General features: G+C 35.4%; 1 protein-coding gene across 1 annotated transcript in view; it reads right to left on the bottom strand.

Annotated features, from left to right (window-relative positions):
* LOC136040144 (recQ-mediated genome instability protein 1-like) overlaps nt 1-19784 on the bottom strand; it is a 101262-nt gene that overhangs the window by 21819 nt on the left and 59659 nt on the right. The window contains exons 5-7 of the mRNA XM_065724256.1: nt 12089-12222; nt 7566-7782; nt 3394-3880 (exon numbers count right to left, since the gene is read on the bottom strand). Of these exons, the coding sequence (XP_065580328.1) occupies nt 3394-3880; nt 7566-7782; nt 12089-12222 (838 nt within the window). The remainder of the gene's footprint in view (nt 1-3393; nt 3881-7565; nt 7783-12088; nt 12223-19784) is intronic.

Raw genomic sequence — 19784 nt, 5'->3', positions numbered from 1 at the left:
GAAAGTAAGGAGCGACATTAAAACTTAAAACGAACAGAAATTACTTCGTATATGAAAGGGGCTTCTTTCTCATCAACGCCCTGCTCTTTACGCTAAAGTTTTTTACTATTTTAAAAAGAAGAGTTCAGAGAAAGAGTCAAACTGTAGCGTAAAGAGCTGGGCGTTGGTGAGAAAGAAGCCCCTTATATATACGAAGTAATTTCTGTTCGTTTTAAGTTTTAATGTCGCTCGTTACTTTCAGTTAACAAAACTTGTTTTTTTATTTAATTTCTGAACGTTTTTGAATCAATACATGTTTTGATTTTGGCTCTCCGCAGAGGAATTTGCATATTTTTTAAATCGCTTTCTCATAATTTTGATCGAATGGTTTTGAGAAAAAAAGAGCGGGGAGGAAGCCTAGTTGCCCTCCAATTTTTCGGTTAATTAAAAAGGCAACTAGAACTTTCAATTTTTTACGAATCTTTTTATTAGTAAAAGATATACGTAACTTATAAATTACCGTACGTAAAGAATTTTTTATTCTCGTGTTTTTATTACACATATGAGAGGGTTCGCCCCCTCGTCAGTACCTCTCTTTTTACACTAAATCTTAAATTTTGTCCCAATTCATTAAGAATGACCCCTGAATCACTAAAGCCGTAGAATAAATAGTTGTCATTACTAAAAATACTTTAGCGTAAAGAGCGAGGTATTAGGAGGAGGTGAGCCCCTCATATGGGTAATAATTTCTGTTTGTTTTAAGTTTTAGTGCTGCTCCTTACTTCCAGCTGAAAAAAACTTTTTTTTCATACTTATTTTTTCATTGTTTTTTTTTTAAATAATGCTAGTAAATCCAGCACTCCCTTCATGGAAATTTTCTTCCCTCATGACAAATTCCTCGATGGAAAGTTCCCCCAGTATATCCCCCTCTTTTCAACCCATCCCCCCAACCAAAAAATCCTCCTGACAATGCCTGTAAACTTCCCAATAATCATTACTATATGTAAGCACTGGTCAAAGTTTGTAACTTTTAGCCCCTCCCACGGGGACTGTGGAGGAGTAAGTCGTGCCAAAGACATAGTTATAAGATTTTTCGACTACGCTGAATAAAATGGCTATCTCAGAATTTTGATCCGTTGACTTCGGGAAAATAATTAGCGTGGGAGGGGGCCTAGGTGCCCTCCAATTTTTTTGGTCACTTAAAAAGGGCACTAGAACTTTTCATTTCCATTAGAATGAGCCCTCTCGCAACATTCTAGGACAACTGGGTCGATACGATCACCCCTGGGAAAAAAAACAAATAAACACGCATCCGTGATCTGTCTTGTGGCAAAAAATATAAAATTCCACATTTTTATAGATAGGAGCTTGAAACTTCTACAGTAGGGTTCTATGATACGCTGAACTTTTTTGATGAACTTTTTTGATTTTTTCTATGATGACTTTTAGGGGGTTTTCCCCCCTATTTTCTAAAATAACGCAAATTTTCTCAGGCTCGTAGCTTTTGATGCATAAGACTAAACTTGATGAAACTTATATATTTAAAATCAGCATTAAAATACGATCCTTTTGATGTAGCTATTGGTATCAAAATTCCATTTTTTAGTGTTTTGGTTTCTATTGAGCCGGGTCGCTCCTTACTACAGTTCGTTACCACGAACTGTTTGAAACGATTTATATTTACTAGCGCTAGTTTTAAGAATTTTTTTTTGTAAGAATTAAGACTTTTAACTTTCTACAAGAGCACCAAAAGTTCATTCCTTTTTAAGGTGAGAGAGCATGTTTCAGTTGATAAAAAGATTTTGGCTTTGCTAGTTTTAAGATTTTTTTTTTCATTTTCTACAAGAGTACCGAAAGTTTATCCTTTTTTAAGGTGAAAGAGCATGTTTCAGTTGATAAAAAGATTTTGGCTTTGCTAGTTTTAAGGATTTTTCCATTTTCTACAAGAGTACCGAAAGTTTATCCTTTTTTAAGGTGAAAGAGCATGTTTCAGTTGATAAAAAGATTTTGGCTTTGCTAGTTTTAAGAATTTTTTTCATTTTCTACAAGAGTACCAAAAGTTCATTCTTTGTAAGGGGAGAAACCCTGTTTAAGTTGATAAGACGATTCATATTTGCTAGCGCTTGTTTAAACAATTTTTTTTTTGTGTGCAAGAATTAAGACTTTCCACTTTCTACAAGAGTATCGAAAGTTCATTCCTTTTTAAGGTAAAAGAGCATGTTTCAGCTGGTAAAAAGATTTCGATTTGCTAGTGCTAGTTTTAAGAATTTTCGTATGGGAACTTAGACTTTTCAGTTTCTACAAGAGTACCAAAAGTCCATTCTTTTTTTAAGGCGAGAAAACATATTTAGGTTGATGAAATGATTTTGATTTGCTAGTTTTAAAATTTTTTTTATAATTTTTTTGTATTTCTGAACTAAGACACTTCACTTTCTACAAGAATGCCGAAAGATCATTCTTTTTTAAGGCGAAAAAGCATTTTTCGGTTGATAAATGATTTTGGCTTTCTAGTTTTAAGAATTGTTTCTATAAGAGCTAAGACTTTTCGCTTTCTACAAGAGTACCGATGGTTCATTCTTTTTTGAGGCGACACAGCATGTTTCAGTTGATGAAAGGATTTTGGCTTTGCTAGTTTTAAGAATTTTTTCACTTTCTACAAGAGTACCAAAAGTTCATTCTTTAGTAAGGCGAGAAAGCATGTTTAAGTTGATAAAACGATTTTGATTTGCTAGTGCTAGTTTTAAGAATTTTTTGTATAAGAACTAAGACTTTTCACTTTCTATAAGAACACCGAAAGTTCATTCTTTTTTAAGGTGAGAGAGCATAATTAGGCTGATAAAATGATTTTGATTGGTTTGTTTTGAGAATTTCTTGTATAAGAACTAAGGTCTTCCACTTTCTACAAGGGCATTGAAAGTTTGTTCTTTCTAAAAGCAAGAAAGCATATTTAAGTTGATAAAACGATTTTGATTTGCTAGTGCTACTTTTAAGAATTTTTTTTGTATAAGATCTAAGAATTTTCAGCTTTTACAAGAGTACCAAAAGTTTAGTCCTTTCTTAAGGCAAGAAAGCATGTTTAGGTTCATATGACGACTTTGGCTTTTGCTATTTTTAAGAATCTTTTGGGTAAAATTAAGGTTTTTCACTTTCCACAAGAGCGCTGAAAGTTTTTTTTTGAGGTAAGAAAGCATGTTTTGGTTGATAATATGATTTTGGCTTTGCTAGTTTAAAGAACTTTTTGAAATAGAATTAAAACCTTTCACTTTCCAAAAGAGCACTGAAAGTTTATTTCTTTTTTTGATGTAAGAAAGCATGTTCAGGTTGAGAAAATGACTTTGGCTTTGGGTAGTTTTAAATATTATTAGGAATTAGGCTTCAAATTCAGTAAAATAATATTACAAGTTATGACATTACCTACGAACCAAGCACACTTTTTGGAAGCGTCGACATAGATGGCTGAAGACGCACTATGGAAAGAGTCTTCACGGCTCTTTAGAGCCGTCTGAAAATCTATTTGGGGCACAGCATTGAAATTTTCACTAGACCATTTATAGTCAATTCTTGTAAATATAGAATCCAAGACGCTGGAGCTGACCTCCTCAGATCCTATTTGTGATGAACTTTCCACAAGAGTGTCTGATATTTCTACCTGAAAACTATTAAATTCAGCTGATCTTTTAGCTAGATTCCCTTTTGACATCTGCTCTTTCAATGATGCCAAGTTAGGCTTTGAGCTGGTTTTGGATTTAAGAGTCGGAGGTAGACTTGAAGAGGATGTGTGAGAGGTAATTTGATGGGAAGTGAAGTGCTGCCGCTCTGCTTCTTGAACAATTGAATCAACGTCTACTCTGGCCAAGTCAAGATCATCTTCAATGTCAAGTTGATTATCATCTTTGGCAATCTGGAAAAAAGAAAAATTTGAACATGCAAGGGATAGAAGATGCAGGGGATAGGAATGAAAAGTTTTATATATTAGGGATAGAAGATGCGATGGACAGGGTAGAAAACTCGAATATGCAAAGGATCGAAGATGCAAGAGGTGGGATATAAAACTTGAATACGCAAGAGACAGAAGATACAAGGGATAGGAAAGAAAACTTAAATATGCAAGGGACCTAAAATGCAAGGGATATGATAGAAAACTTTAATATGCAAGGGATATAAGATACAAGGAATAGAAAGAAAACCTGAATATGCAAGGGATAAAAGTTTCAAGGGATAGGATAAAAAACTTGAGTATTCAAGGGATAGAAGATACAAGAATAGGGTAGAAAACTTAAATATTCAAGAGATAGAAGAAGCAACGGATAGGATAGAAAACTTGAATATGCAAGATATAGAAGATACAAAGGATAAGAACTATACTATTTAAGGAAAAGAAGATGCAAGGGAAAAAAAATAGAAAACTTGAATTTTCAAGGGAAAAAATATGCAAGAGATAGGGAATAAAACTTGAATATGCAAGGGGTAAAATAGAAAACGTGAATATGGAAGGGATAGAAGATCCAAAGGATAGGATAGAAAAGTTGGATATGCATGGCAAAGCAGATCCAAGGGGTACTTGCAAGGGATAGGAAACTCCCTGAGCTTGCAACAAGCCTAGACAGTCAAGCCCAAGACACACACACACAGACAGTCAATTAAATATTGCTCAACCAATAATTAATTCATTTTTCGTTAGCTCAACTGTCTTAGCTTATAAATGGGTTCATTCGCCTAACACTCCAGGCAGACAGTCCCTTTTAGGCTTTGAACACTTAGTTGGCTTGCAATTCCAGTCAACTTGTTGATCAACTAACATTTAATTATGTTTTTATTAGTGCAAATGTCTAAGTTTACAAATTGAATAAATCGCCTTGCCTAAAACTCATTACAGATGGGCCCAATTTGACTTTAGACGCTTGTTTGCCTCTCATTCTAGGCAAATTAACGGTCCTGTGTCAATTCTAAATTCTTGGTTCAACCTGCCAAAAACCATAGGCAGGCGTCCCTTGTTTACCTCTCATTCCAGGCGATCCAACGGTCATATTCCAATTTCAAATTCTTGGTCAACCTGCCTGAGACTATAGGCGGGTGTGCCATTCTAAAAGATAACAAACAGGTATTGGTCCAAAATCAATTTGCCTCTCACTCAATCGGACTATCTGTCTTGGCTTTTCTCCAATTATCCATGCCTTGATGCCCATAACTATTCAACTTTAATTCAAAATTTTAACCCTAAATAGGTAAAATTAGTGGGCCTAACTTGTGTCTTCACTGACAGTGCAATAACACTGCTACGGAAAGGAGCGATATGGCTTGTTATATATTCTTTCTTTTGAGCTTATTGCATATTATATTATATATTCCTTTTTGAAAACCTATTCAATGAAAAAGTAAAGTTCTAGTGCCCTTTTTATGAGATAAAAATGATTGGAGGATAACCAGCCCTTCTCCCACAACAATTTAGTTACTTTCAACCTTAATCCCCCATCCAAAATAAAGAGATATCCAATCAAAATTTTTAGACAATTTGACATTTTTATTTAAATGTCAAAAGGTGCCCCAATGGGTATTAAGAACCCCCTCCCCAAGGCAACGGCGATAAATTATGCGACGTGCCTATTTTTAAATATAAGTGAAAACAATCAAAGACGGCAGGTCTTCTCTCGAGTACCCTAAGCCTTTCCATGAGAGTTAAAAATTCCCTGAACCTTTACATGAACCTGAAGTTGAAAATTTCAGGGAATACTGACGGGGTTTTTAAGAGTGAATCAAAAGACACCGTGTATATCCAAGTTATGTGATATATTCGAATTCCGATGTCTCAGAAACACCTAAAAATATTGAGTTCGCACTTTCAGGGCATGCCAAAGCAGATATTTGGCCAAATTAAAAGACACTATATGCATTCAGGATGTCAAATTGATGTATATGTAAATCAGGAAGAGCTAAGGGTAATAAGTTGAATGTTTTGTGTCAATACAAAGAGATCTGCAATACATAGAAATATATGCTATATCTCTAGGTTGGAAATGTATCATAGGGAAGGGAAGTTGAAAATTCAAGCGCGCCTTTTTAATAATAGTAATCTTTATTCTTTCCCTTTATCACAATGCAATAACATGGGTATCGTCAAACAAAAAAAAAGAAAATAGAAAACGCGAAAAGACGCAACATAAAGAACACACATGATGAGCTATCACTTCGATTTGAGGATATTGTCGTTGTACTGCTTCATGAAGTATGGAACGAAGGAGTTTAAAAATCTTATTGTTGAGTGTGTAGGCGGGCATTCTAACAGTTCTCTTCTCTCTTTAAAAGTTGCCAACCTGTCTTGTGTGCTTGGGTTACTGAAGTAAACTGAGGCAGGATAATTCGGTGCCTTGGGGACTTCAGGATGTCAGCTCCATACTTCATCAGTGTTTCGTGTCTCCTTTCATCCAGGGTTGGGAGCCTGAGTTCGCTCAAGCTTTCATCGTAGTTTTTTTGATTTGATCCAAGAATTATTTTGCAGGCTCTTGTCTGAATTGTTTCAAGCTGACTTCTGTCTTTCTCTGTGAGCGATGGGTGCCAGACAGGACAGCCGTACATGACTATGGGCATTACATAAGTTTTGTAGCATGAAAGAAGGAGTTGTTCTGTCATTCCAAACCTTTTTCGCAACCAGCCACTTTCCGATGGACTTATTTCTACTTGCCTAACCGCAAAGACTTCCAATAAAAATTTTGAAAGCCATTTGTTCAAAATAGTCGAAAGACTTAATAAACATGTCTCCAGGGATGACATGACCCCAAAAAACCCTGGGACAAGGGTATTGATAATGTAAGCTACCAACTGTTTACGAACAAATTTAATACGAGAAAAGAGGAGAGGCATGTTTGAACTTGGGTTGAACATGTTTGAACCTGACTAGCCAGTACCTTGGGATTTTGAAACGTGAATCAATTCGTCAAGGATGATTGATCGGTGTTAGAAATGCAATTTTTTCTCCGGGTTCTCGTTTTTAAATTCGTTTTTGTACGCCTTTTCATTTATTTGTATATTATCTTGAGATCCAATTAAGATATAGGAGCGTTTACTAGCCTAAATCAATCGGCCTTGTTTTGTTTTACGCCTGTGACAAAATAGAGGTTTCCATACATTTGTCTTAATGTTCAAAAAAATTCAGTTTTCTTCATTTTCGGAGCTGAAAATCTGTAATTCCAGCCAGCAAATAATAGGCCATTAAACAGAGACTTCATTTTAATTGAAAAAATGAGCCTATTGCACCTTGTTGAAATTACAGTCCCTGCTGAAATAGTTGTTGGGTCCTAAGCTGGGCCCATTCCAACAATTATCATCTAAAACCAGTTTTTTACTATCATATAAGTAAATAACGTCAAGGGATAGAAAATACAAGGAATAGGTAAGAAAACTTGAATATGAAGGGATAGAAGATGCATGAGAAAGGAAGAAAACAAGTTTTCTCCCGTAAGTCATCTTTTTTGTCCTTTTTACGATGCCCCCTCACTCCCCCCAATTATAAAAAACAAGTTATATTTCAATTGTGAAAAGACGGTTTCCTCCATAAAAACAAACAAACAAACTATTAATAGTCGACATACAGCGCTTTGAGCTACAATTGACTTTATCTTGTTGCCACCATTCTGCCTTTGAATAGAAACATTAGCTGCAGGTGTTTCAGTATCAGTCAATGACAAAATTCTTGATCCTGGTGGAGTCTGAACATTCGGGTCTCGCTGCATAGACTGGACATCAGAAGGAGTTTCATTTACAAGTAAAACATCGTCAGCATAAGGAGAAGGATTTTCGGGCTGGTTTCTGTAAAGAAAAGCCATTGTTTCATACATATTTTATATAATTTCTTTAAAAAAAAAACAACCAAAAATAGATCTGCCTTAAATGGCTATTTTTAAGGAACACCTAATTTAACCTCATATCATAGTCATAAGTCTCACCATTTAACCATTAATCTAACCTCAATCATAACTGTGATCTAGCTGGAAATCGTTTTAGTTCTGCGACAAAAAAAAATTAAACACAAAGTTTTTTTATTTCACCGCAAGAATCCCGTGAATTCAATTCTTAAATAAAGATAAACAAAAGTAACCCTTTATCATACTTCTATTTGATTCGTTACTGTTTGTCCCAATTTTTTATGAACGATTCCTGAAACACAATGGCCGTTCAAATAGAATAGAAAGCTTTTTTAACAGTCTTAAAAACTTCAGCATGAAGAGTAAGGTATTGAGGAGGAGGATACTCCTTCAAATATGGAGTAGCTTCCGAGTCGTTCCGAGTCTTAATGTATCTCCTTTCTTTCAGTTGAAAAAAACTTGCTTTGTTTTATTTAGCCTAAGCTCTTCTCTTTAGCAAGATTAAATAAAAAAAAAACTAGTTTTTTTCTACTGAAAGTAAGGAGCGACATTAAAACTTAAAACGAACAAAAATTACACCATATATGAAATGGGTTGTCACCTCCGCAATCCCTCGCTCTTTACACTAAAGTTTTTAATTGTTTTAAAAAGTAGAATTGTGGCAAAGAGTCAAACTTTAGCGTAAAGAGCGAGGGATTGCAGAGGTGACAACCCATTTCATATATGGAGTAATTTTTGTTCGTTTTAAGTTTTAATGTCGCTCCTTACTTTCAGTAGAAAAAAACTAGTTTTTTTAATTTAATTTCTGAAGGCTTTAGAATTAATGTATGTTTGATTCTGGCTCTCCGCACATAAATTATTAAAATGAAATTTGCATATTAATTCTTTTTTTTGGCTAAATGGCTTTCTCTTAGTTTTGATCAGACGATTTTGAGAAATAAGGGGCGGGGAAGGAGGCCTAGTTGCCCTCCAATTTTCGGTTACTTAAAAAGGCAACTAAAACTTTTAATTTTAAACGAACATTTTTATTAGTAAAAAATATACGTAACTTAAGAATTAACTTACGTAACAAACTTTTATATTTTTATTTTTTGATTATGTATATGAGGTGGCTTGTCCCCTTGTTAATACCTCGCTCTTTACACTAAATCTTAAGCTTTGTCCCAATTCATTAAGAATGGCCCCTGAATCAGAAAGGCTGTAGAATAAATAGTTGAAATTACTAAAAATACTTTAGCATAAAGAGCGAGGTGTTTATCTCCTATAGAAATTTCGAAAGCAAAAATTTCAAGCTCCTATCTACAAAAATGTGGAATTTCGTATTTTTGCCTGAAGACAGATTACGGGTGCGTGTTTATTTTTTTTTTCCCAGGGGTCATCGTATCGACCAAGTGGTCCTAGAATGTTGCAACAGGGCTCATTCTAACGGAAATGAAAAGCTCGAGTGCCCTTTTTAAGTGACCAAAACAATTGGAGGGTACCTAGGCCCCCTCCCACGCTAATTATTTTCCCAAAGTCACCAGATCAAAATTCTGAGATAGCCATTTTATTCAGCGTAGTCAAAAAACATTATACTATTCTTTGGGAACGCCTTACTCCCCCACAGTTCCAGTGGGAGGGGCCAAAAGTTACAAACTTTGACCAGTGCTTACATGTAGTAATGGTTATTTGGAAATGTACAGACGTTTTCAGGGGATTTTTAGGTTGGGGGGAGGAGTTGAGAAGAGGGGGATATGTTGGGGGAGCGTTCCCTGGAGGAATTTGTCATGGGGGAAGAAAATGTTCATGAAGGGAGCGCAGGATTATCTAGCATTATTTTAAAAAATACAATGAAAAAATAAATATGAAAACGTTTGTTCAACTGAAAGTAAGGAGAAGCATTAAAATTTAAAACGAACAGAAATTATTACGTATATGATGGGCTCATTTCCTCCTAATACCTCGCTCTTTTTAAAGCTAAAGTATTTTTAGTAATTTCAACTATTTATTCTACGGCTTTTGTGATTCAGGGGTCATTCTTAAGAAATTGGAACAAAATTTAAGCTTTAGTGTAAAGAGTTCTGACGAGGTTCTGACGAGGGGGTGAACCCCTTTGTATATGTAACAAAACATGAGAATACAGAAGTTCGCTACGTAAGCTAATTTGTAAGTTACATATATCTTTTACTAATAAAAACATTCGTAAAAAAATCAAAAGTTCTAGTTGCCTTTTTAGGTAACCGAAAATCGGAGGGCAACTAGGCCTCCTCTCCCGCTCCTTTTTTTCAAAATCATTCGATCAAAACTATGAGAAAGCCATTTAGCAAAAAAAAATAAATGTACAAATTTCGTTTTAATTATTCATCTGCAGAGAGCCAAAATCAAAACATGCATAGATTCAAAAACGTTCAGAAATTAAATAAAAAAAAACAAGTCTTTTTAACGGTAAGTAAGCGTAACGTTTCCTCTCTTTTCTATTTCGATAGTTTATTGGAGACCCAAACACCTATAAACAAAAATAACAATAAGCATAAGCAAGCAAAGCTGGGTGCAAACATAATTAAAATAAGCAAAACATGCTTCCTCATCAACGCCCCGCTCTTTACGCTAAAGTTTTTTACTTTTTTAAAAAGTACAGTTAAGAGAAAGAGCGGGGTGTTGATGAGGAAGCATCTCCTTTCATATACGAAGTAATTTCTGTTCGTTTAAGTTTTAATGTCGGTTCTTACTTCCGTTAAAAAAAACTTGTTTTTTTTATGTAATGATTCAAAAGAAGCAAGGGATTTGAAGATTATTTAGCAGATTTAACAATTTAGCAGATTAGCCAGGAATTAGCCAGGGATTAGCCAGGATTAGCCATTACAAGGCCCAACCTGACAGAAAGTGCTTTTGTACAGAAGAAGTGTTTTGCTTTTTAGTCTACAGTAAGATCCGTTTAGGGAATCCGTTTTTTTCGGAGTATATATATATATATATATATATATATATATATATATATATATATATATATATATATATATATATATATATATATGGATAGAAAAAGAGTTCGCGAGAAATACCGTCACTAGTATATCGACAGGGGGGCCCGTTTACCCTCCAAAGGGATAGCTAGAGATATTAGTGGTGACCCAGGTTGGGGGCACCCTTGACCTAGAGTTTGTCTCGTTTGATCACGTTACCATACCCTGAAGCAGGCTATACCTTAAAAGGGTACTAACATAATCTATATTTAAGGTGCAGTAGTGGAAACAGCAAAGCATTCCATTACAATACTTGGCACCAGCGAGGATTTCCCCTCCAATAAGTGGTGCAGCGCCAATCCAACGCCAATATTTGGTAGCAGCTGTGGTTACCATTCCAATACCATTAATATGTCTATTATTAATATGTCATTCTCCTAGAAAGCTTTCTCAAAGGTTTTGTCTTTTAGGCGTCCTAAAAAGTTTCTTGAAACAAGACTAATTTTAATACATATCTTTAAAATCAACTCCAATGTTTTATTCCATCTCTACTGGATACTCAACACTACATTTTTAAAATATAAAAAGTTATTCATTAAGACAAAATTGCCAGCCAGAAGAAGCATTGTAAAAACTTTAATATTAAGTAGACGATACGCAAAACTCGTCTTAATGAATGTATTATTTCATTCATGGTTATTTGGCGCTCTTTGCAAGACATTTATTAGACAATCCATAATTTTGGTATGACATCGATAAATCTACGGTTCTGTACAACTTTATGAATCTCGAGGATACTGAAAACTCCAACAAGTGGAAACATTATTTCAATCATTATTATTTGTCAGATATACATTACAAAATCTACGTTCTTGTATGACCATACTAATCATTGAGCGTACAGAATATAAGAATCTTTTTTGTTCATGACTTTGTATTTGTTACTCTTTAACAAGCATACATTTCAAAAATATAAGGTTTTTGTACAAAACTACAAAATGTACGGCTCTCTACGGCAGTACAAAATCTCTCAGGGTTAAGAGACTTATACATTTAGAGAAATTGTGTGATTAATTATAATTAGTCACTCTTTACACCTTATATATTGCAAATATATAATTTGTGTACGACATTGCAAAATCTACGAGCGTAACAAATATTCCACGAGAAATTTTTTTTCATTAATGATTATTTGTCACTCTTAGCGAAATAAATATTGCAAAATCCATGGTTTTATTCTAGGCCCATTAATCTGTTAATTTAGACGTTTGTCCATATTTATAACTTCAAAAAATTAATTACACTTACAGCTTTCTAGCTAATATATTCTCGGCAGCATTTGGGATGATCAGGGAGTCCACTTCACCACCAATAACCTTGACATGCATTTCCTTCAAAAACAGCACCCCTTTACGACATTGAACAGGTCCTCTGATAGCAATCTGAAAGCAAAATTTTTGTTATTGCTAAGAACTTTGACGTGCATTTCCTTCAAAAATAGCGGCCCTCTTTACGACATTGTACAAACCCCTTTACAACTCTGACTACAATCTGAAAGCAAAAAAACATGTTATTGCCAAAAATCTTGATAAGCATTTCCTTCAAAAATAGCCTCCATTTACGACACGTACTTGCCCTGTGACAGTAGTCTGAAAGCTAAAGATGGGTTCATGCCAAGAGCCTTGACATGTATTTGCTTCAAAATAGCACCCCTTTACGACAAGTACATGCCCCCTGACAGCAATCTGTAAACAAAAGCTAGGCCCATGCCAGGAGCCTTGACAGGCATTTCCTTCAAAATAGCACCCTTTTACAAAATGTACATGCCCTATGACAGCAATCTGAAAGCAAAGGATAGGTTCATGCCAAGAGCCTTGACATGTATTTCCTTCAAAAATAGCACCCGTTTACGACAAGTACATGACCTCTGACGGCAATCTGAAAGCAAAAGATAGGTTCATGCCAAGAGCCTTGACATTCATTTTCTTCGAAACAAGCAGCCCTTTACAACACTGAACAGGCCCTCTGACAGCATATTAGCAGCAGTAGTATTGTTAGCAGTAGTAGCAGGTACATGTTACATTTTGGTGAGTTAAAACTCCCACTATCTCACTCATGATGCCACAGAAGTTACCTCTTGATGCGGTTAGCCTTTCTAAAAATGTTGCTGATCCGCCAGTATCAGTAATTTGTATGCACATACTATATTTTTGATTTAGTTCAAATTTTTCTCTCTAAGGTTCCACGAATGTTTATTTTATTATGCTCAGCCTTAGTAGTAGACATTACAGAAGCAGTAGTTTTAGTGATGTTAGAATATTACACTAGTAGAGGTAGTAGTTGCGGTAGCAGTAGAAGTAGTGGTAGTAGTAGCAACAGCAGTGGCGTATTAATATTGCCTTTTTGGTCAATATATCATCTCCCTTATCATTTTCTAAAGGTTATATATTAATATATTGAGATATTTCTGAGTTAAGCCCTTTTGAGAATCCATTTACACATAAGGTGTCGGATTTAGTTCAATGTTCCCATCATCATTCCCTAAAAGACTCACCTTAATGCCCTTCGTTTTTTGGGAAAGAAAAATCAAACATGCATACCTTTGTCAATAACAAATACTGTATGTACATAATGAAAAATTCATCTATCTTACAACTCTTACCCCGAGGGCTGTGGGAGAGGGGTCACATCCCCAAAGGCATAATTACTGGACCTTTCAACAATGGTGAGGCAAACGGATGTCTCAAAATTTTGATGGGATGTTTATTTCGGGAGATGATGGGCGGGAGGGGGCCGGTTGCCCTTAAATCACTTTTAACTCTTTTAAAAAGGGCTTTATAGCTTCCAATTTCAAATCAAATGAAACCCATCTGAAGTTTATCCGACCAGTCAATCCATAAAAACCTTGTATATCCTCAGGGCATTACTAATACTTGTCCAAAGGCTCTGGGGGGTTGTGTTAACCCTGGGGACGTTGTTATATGTTCCTTAGACTCATTTGAACAAAATAGCAATCTCACAATTTCAATTAAATGCGTTTGGAAAAATAGGGGTAGTCAGAGGGGGAGGGGCTAGTTTCCAAACATCCCTTTTTTACTCCTAAAAGTGAACTGGAACTTCCAATTTCCAATCAAACAAACCTCATCTAAAGTTTATACAACCATCTCTTCCATAAAAAGCTAATATACCCCGAGGGAATAACTTAAAACCCTTGTCCACAAACTCTAGGGGTTTATTTCAAACCCAAAAACCTTGTTATATGATCTTAGGACTATTTTGAATAAAACAGCTATCCATCAAACAAACCTCATCTAAAGTTTATACAGCCATCTCTTACATAAAAAGCTAATATGCCCCCCGGGAATAACTTAAAACACTTGTCCACAAGCTCTGGGGGTTTATTTCAAACACAAAAACCTTGTTATATGATTTTTGGACTATTTTGAATAAAACAGTCATTTCAAAAATGATTGGGTGCATTTGGGGGAAGGAGGATATAGGGGGTCAGCTATTTGCCCTCCGATCACGTTTGAATCTTAAAAAGATCACTAGAAAGGCTGATTTCTAATCAAACGGGCCCCCTTCAAAGTTTATAAAAACCACCCCTTCCATAGAAACCTTATGTTAATAATTGGCAACTAGCATAATTTTTAGCTCTTGCCCTGAGGGTTGTGGGAGGTTGTCATCCTCAAAGATATAATCAATGAACCTTTCAACTACACTGAACAAAATGGCTGTCTCAAAATTTCGATTGGATGTATTTGGAGAAATTATCGGTGTGGGGGAGGGAGGTTGGTTGTTTTCTGATCACTTTCGACTATTGCAAAGGGCACTTGAACTCTCAATTTCAAATCAAATTAGCCCCTTTCGAAGTTTCTACGGCAACTCCTTCAATACGAAACGCCCTAGTCTAAAGGAAACAAACAAAAAAAAAATCGATAAATAATACATAGTACCAACATTGTTCTTTACTCAGCCAACGCTATTGCGCTGTCATTGATTTTGGATATTCTTAAAGATAAAAACGGGCGTCTTTGGCAATGCGAAGAAGCTTGGCTATTTTACAACTATACTTCCGGCTATCATAGGCAGCATAATAGCGCTGCCTAAGTACAGAGCGATGCGGGCAAAATGTTTTTTTTTGGGGGGGGGGGGTAGACCAGAGCACTTCGTACGGAATGAGTTATTGTAGAAACTTTAAAAGGGGTTAATTCGATTGGAACAGGTTCTAGTGCACTTTTTAACAGTCAAAATTGATTGGAGGAGAACCATCCCCCCCACACCCATCATTTCCCCAAATACATCCAATCAAAAATTTGAGATAGTTATTTTGTTCAGCGTAGTTATTTTTTCAGGCCCAGTAATTATGTCTTTGGGAATGTCATCCTCCCCGCAAACCTTAGGGCAAGGGCTGTGAGTCAGGCAATTCGTTCATTGTTAACGTATAATATATGTTATTGAGAAAGGTATAGGCCTAGATATTTGAATTTTACTTTCCAAAAAGACGAAGGGCATTCACGCGAGCCTTTCAGAGAATGTTGAGGGAAATATTGAACTAAACCAAAACACGTTATATGCAAACGCATTGTAAAAAGGGCGTAACTCAGGAATGACTTGGTATATTAATTTGGAACTTCCAGGAAATGATAAGGAATATTATCAAAGGAGAATATTTGCATGCTACCACCACTTCTACAACTACTGCTACCACTACTACTACTACTACCACACTACTCCATTTACCTAACCTGAGGGAAAATTTCAACTAAATCAAAAGATACTATGGGCATACACATTGTCAAAAGAGCGTATCTTAAATATTGATTTGGGTCTTAAGTTGGGACTTTCTGAGAATGCTAAAAGGGGAAGATAATCTGACAAAAAGGCAATATATGCACGCTACTACAAATACTACTATCATTGCTACATTTACTATTACAGCTGCTACTAGTACTACCGCTACTATAATTAATCAATTTAAAAAACTTTTCCCACAAAATAAGTTTTTCAAAGAAAAGTAATGAGCTCCATTAAGCTCAGAATGACCACAATTAAAGTTCAATCATCTTCCAAGCGTAAAACTAACACATATAACTATCAATAAATAAATGAAACTCAAAACGAACAGAAAATACAATGAATAGCCGAGTCAAACTCAGAACGAGCAAAAATTAAAATAGTAGGGCAACTAGCCCCCATGCCTTCTTAAGAGTAGAATATAATTTGCGCTTTACTGAAAAAAAACAACAAACAAAACAAACAAACAAACAAATCACAGTGAATCGTCAGTTCAATTGACATACACTGATATTTATTTCTTAAAGTTTCGATAATTTTTAATTGATGAAAGTAAGAAAAGTGAAAACATTTCAAACGTATTTCGTTTTCAGTAAAAAGCGCAAATTGTGTTCTAGTCTTGAGAAGGGATGTGGGTTATCACATCCCTTATTAAATTGATAGTGTTTTGTGGTAGTTTTACGCTTAGAAGACTATTTTACTTTATTTTTGCTTATTCTTGGCTTAATCGAGCTCTTTATTTTTCTTTGAAAACTTGTTTTTTAGAAAAAGTTTTTAAATTAATTTTTGTTAATTCAAGGAAAAATAGTATTTTATATATTTTTAATTTTTTAATAAGACATCATAGTAAGGGTTGTTATTTGTATATTAGAAAAACTTTTCAACAATTTTCAATCCTGACACAAACAGTATTTTTAATTTAACTTCTCGGACCTAGAACCTGGAACATAACGCTTTACCAGCTCAGCTACTTCGGCTTGAATACATTCGTTTTGAGCAGCTTCCTCGGCTGTTGCCATTATAGGTTCTTCAGTCATTTTACAATTAGAAATTTCTCTTTCAACGATCTTCTTACAATTAAAAATTTGTCTTTGAACGATTTTCTTAAATATCTGTGTCCTGGTCGTCATTTATATTCCCTGCGTCCCGGTCGTCATTTGTGTCCCGGTATCCCAATCTGCAATTTCTCTTTGAGTGTCCCGGTCGTCATTTATATTCCCTCTGTCCCGGTCGTCATTTGTGTCCCGGTCTGTAATTTCTCTTTGAGTGTTTTTTCTTTTTAGTTTTTTTTTACTAAAAAGTAAAAAGACACTGACGACCCAGGTTCCAGACCAGGTTCTTTTAGACACTGCGCCAATGTCCGAAGATATATTCCATCGAAAACGGTTAGAGACGTCAGATATGACTTTTGATTTTACATCAGAAATTTATAACTACACTTTAGTTATTATAGAAGATTTGTGCGTATGTATGGCAAACAAACCTCTTCAGGATTTGGGAATGCCTTCACCTAATCGTACCGCTGCTGTTTCAACATGTGTAGAATTGGATCGTGAACAAAGTTACAGTACGAGTGATCTATTGTCGTATGTACAAAATAACATTTCCAACGTCGGAACAAAAAGACATTTATGATACGATAATGCATTGTGTCGATAACAACGTTGGAGAAATTTTCTTTTTGGATGCGCCAGGAGGTACTGGTAAAACGTTTGTGATAAAACTGATTCTGGCATCAATTCGATCAAAAAATGATATAGCGTTGGCAATTGCGTCGTCCAAAATAGCCGCAACGTTGCTGCCTGGTGAAAGAACTGCTCATTCCGCTTTGAAATTGCCTCTAAATTTGCATTCTACAGAAACTCCCACGTGCAATATTTCCAAATCATCTGGGATGGGTAAAGTATTGCAGCAATGCAAACTTACTATTTGGGACGAGTGCACAATGGCACACAAAAAATCGTTCGAGGCTCTGGATCAATGTTTGAAAGATTTGCGAGGGAATTCGAAACCCTTTGGCAGCACATTAATATTGCTTGCGGGAGATTTCAGGCAAACATTACCTATAATACCTAGATCAACCCCTGCAGACGAAATGAATGCTTGCCTGAAAAATTCTAATTTATGGGCACACGTAAAAACATTAAAATTAACTACAAATATGCGTGTCCGATTGCAAAACAATGACTCTGGTCAAACATTTTCAGATCAATTGCTGGCAATTGGAAACGGAAAGCTTCCAGTAGACTCAATTTCAGGACGTATACAACTACCTGCTGAATTCTGTAATTTAGTGACGTCCAAAAATGAATTGATTGAAAAAGTATTTCCGAATATTCTAAACAATTATAAAAATAATAAATGGTTAAGTGAAAGACCGATTCTTGCACCCAAAAATATAGACGTCCACGAAATCAACAATATTGTTTTGACCAAGATTCGAGACCAGGCAGTCCTTTACAAGTCAGTCAGAAACTATTGAACTAAGACCGATGGATTTTTTTTTTTCGACGGCAATCGATAGCCCTTGATGAGCTGATCAAAGTATATGCCATCCATTTCTTGGTACAAAAATTCCTTTATTAGATATACTAGTTTGATAGTTTCAAGGGGTTGACAACTTCAGTAGTAGGGTACACACTAAAACCAAAAATAGACCGATACCAATTGTGAGACATGTAGGGGACTTGTAAGGAAAGGTCGGCTGTTAGCTCATAATCATCTTTGGCAATGAGGGGTTTGCAAATTTTGCTATTTGGTGTACCTACTATTTGTTTCCAGTGTATTTGATGGTAAGACCTAGTTGGTTCTAGTGGTAAGACATGTAGGGGCCTTGTAAGTAATAATCGTCTATTAGGCTACAATCATCTTCAGTGAAGAGGGGTTTGTAACTTTTGTTAGTTGGTGTAGCTTACCCATACTCACTGTAACCTAGAATTAAGTGTTTACGCAACGGGTACAAACAATAGCGTAAAACAACGAGACAGTTTCATTATAATTAATAGAGTGTCATGTATGGTATTTTGATCCTGAAAAGTTACGGATAACTTTATAACATCAACTAGATCATATAAGATACTGTTTCAAGTTTTCATCTGTCACGATGTCTACGATTGATAAGGATAACGTTCAACTGGCAGCAAAATCAATTTAGTCCCTTCTTTCGGTACTATCGATAGCTCGTGATGAGCTTATAAAAAATATGTCATAGTAGTTTCTTCATAATCAATAGTGCCATTTATGGTATTTTGATCCTGAGAAGTTATAGATAGCTTTATAATACCAACTGGATTATATAAGATATTTGTCTAAGCTTTCATCCCTCACGATATCTACGATTGAAAAAGATAAAGTTCAACTGGCTGCAAAGTCAATTTAGTCCCTTCTTTCGATATTCTTTTGTAATTGTTATTTTTGTTAACGCTGAGGAAAAGCCTTTGATCATGTGGTTACTGATCGCGTTCTTCTTTGAACATAACGTTTTAAAAGCTTCGATAGGCTGACAACTTCAGCGTTTAATCGATAGCAAAGAAACAAAACCAAAGTGTAGCTTTCACAGCCCTTTATTCGGCGAAGCCGGACAAAGGTTGCCGCAACGCTTCACGTTGCTCAGGCAACATAGGTCTAGTATGCTCCTAGGGCATAACCTACAACCCGTATCCCCAGACTCTGGGGGATTCTGTCCACCCCAAAGCCTTATTATATGATCTTTGGACTTTTTTTCGGAATGGATGGCCAGGGGAGGCTTGTTGGCCTACAATCGATTTTGAGAATTAAAAAGGCCCTTTAAATTTAAACAAGACCAGAAGATAATTTGCACTTTACTGGAAAAAAATAAACGACCGTGGATTGTCAGTTCAATATACATATACTGATATTTATTCCTTCAAGTTTCAATACTTTTTTTTATTTGTCAAAGTCAGAAAAATGAAAACATTTAAAATATATTTTGTTTTCAGTAAATTATCTTCTTGTCTTGAGAAGGCATGGGGTTGTCAGTCCTATTCATGTTAATTTTTGGCGTTTTGAGTTTGACTCGGTTATTTATTTAATTTCAGTTTGTTTTGGGCTTTTTTTTATGAATTGTGATAGTTTTACGCTTGGATGATTATTTGACTTTGTTTCTGCTCATTGTGTTGCGAGAGCAACACTTTGGTTTTGTCGTTTATTATTTATTTTTTTTCTAGCACTCCGATTTCAGATTATT

This window comes from Artemia franciscana, chromosome 20 (assembly GCF_032884065.1).
Source record: "Artemia franciscana chromosome 20, ASM3288406v1, whole genome shotgun sequence".
NCBI classification, from domain to species: domain Eukaryota; kingdom Metazoa; phylum Arthropoda; class Branchiopoda; order Anostraca; family Artemiidae; genus Artemia; species Artemia franciscana.
The sequence above is the reverse complement of the archived record's forward strand: the minus strand, read 5'-3'. Positions and strand labels throughout refer to the sequence as shown.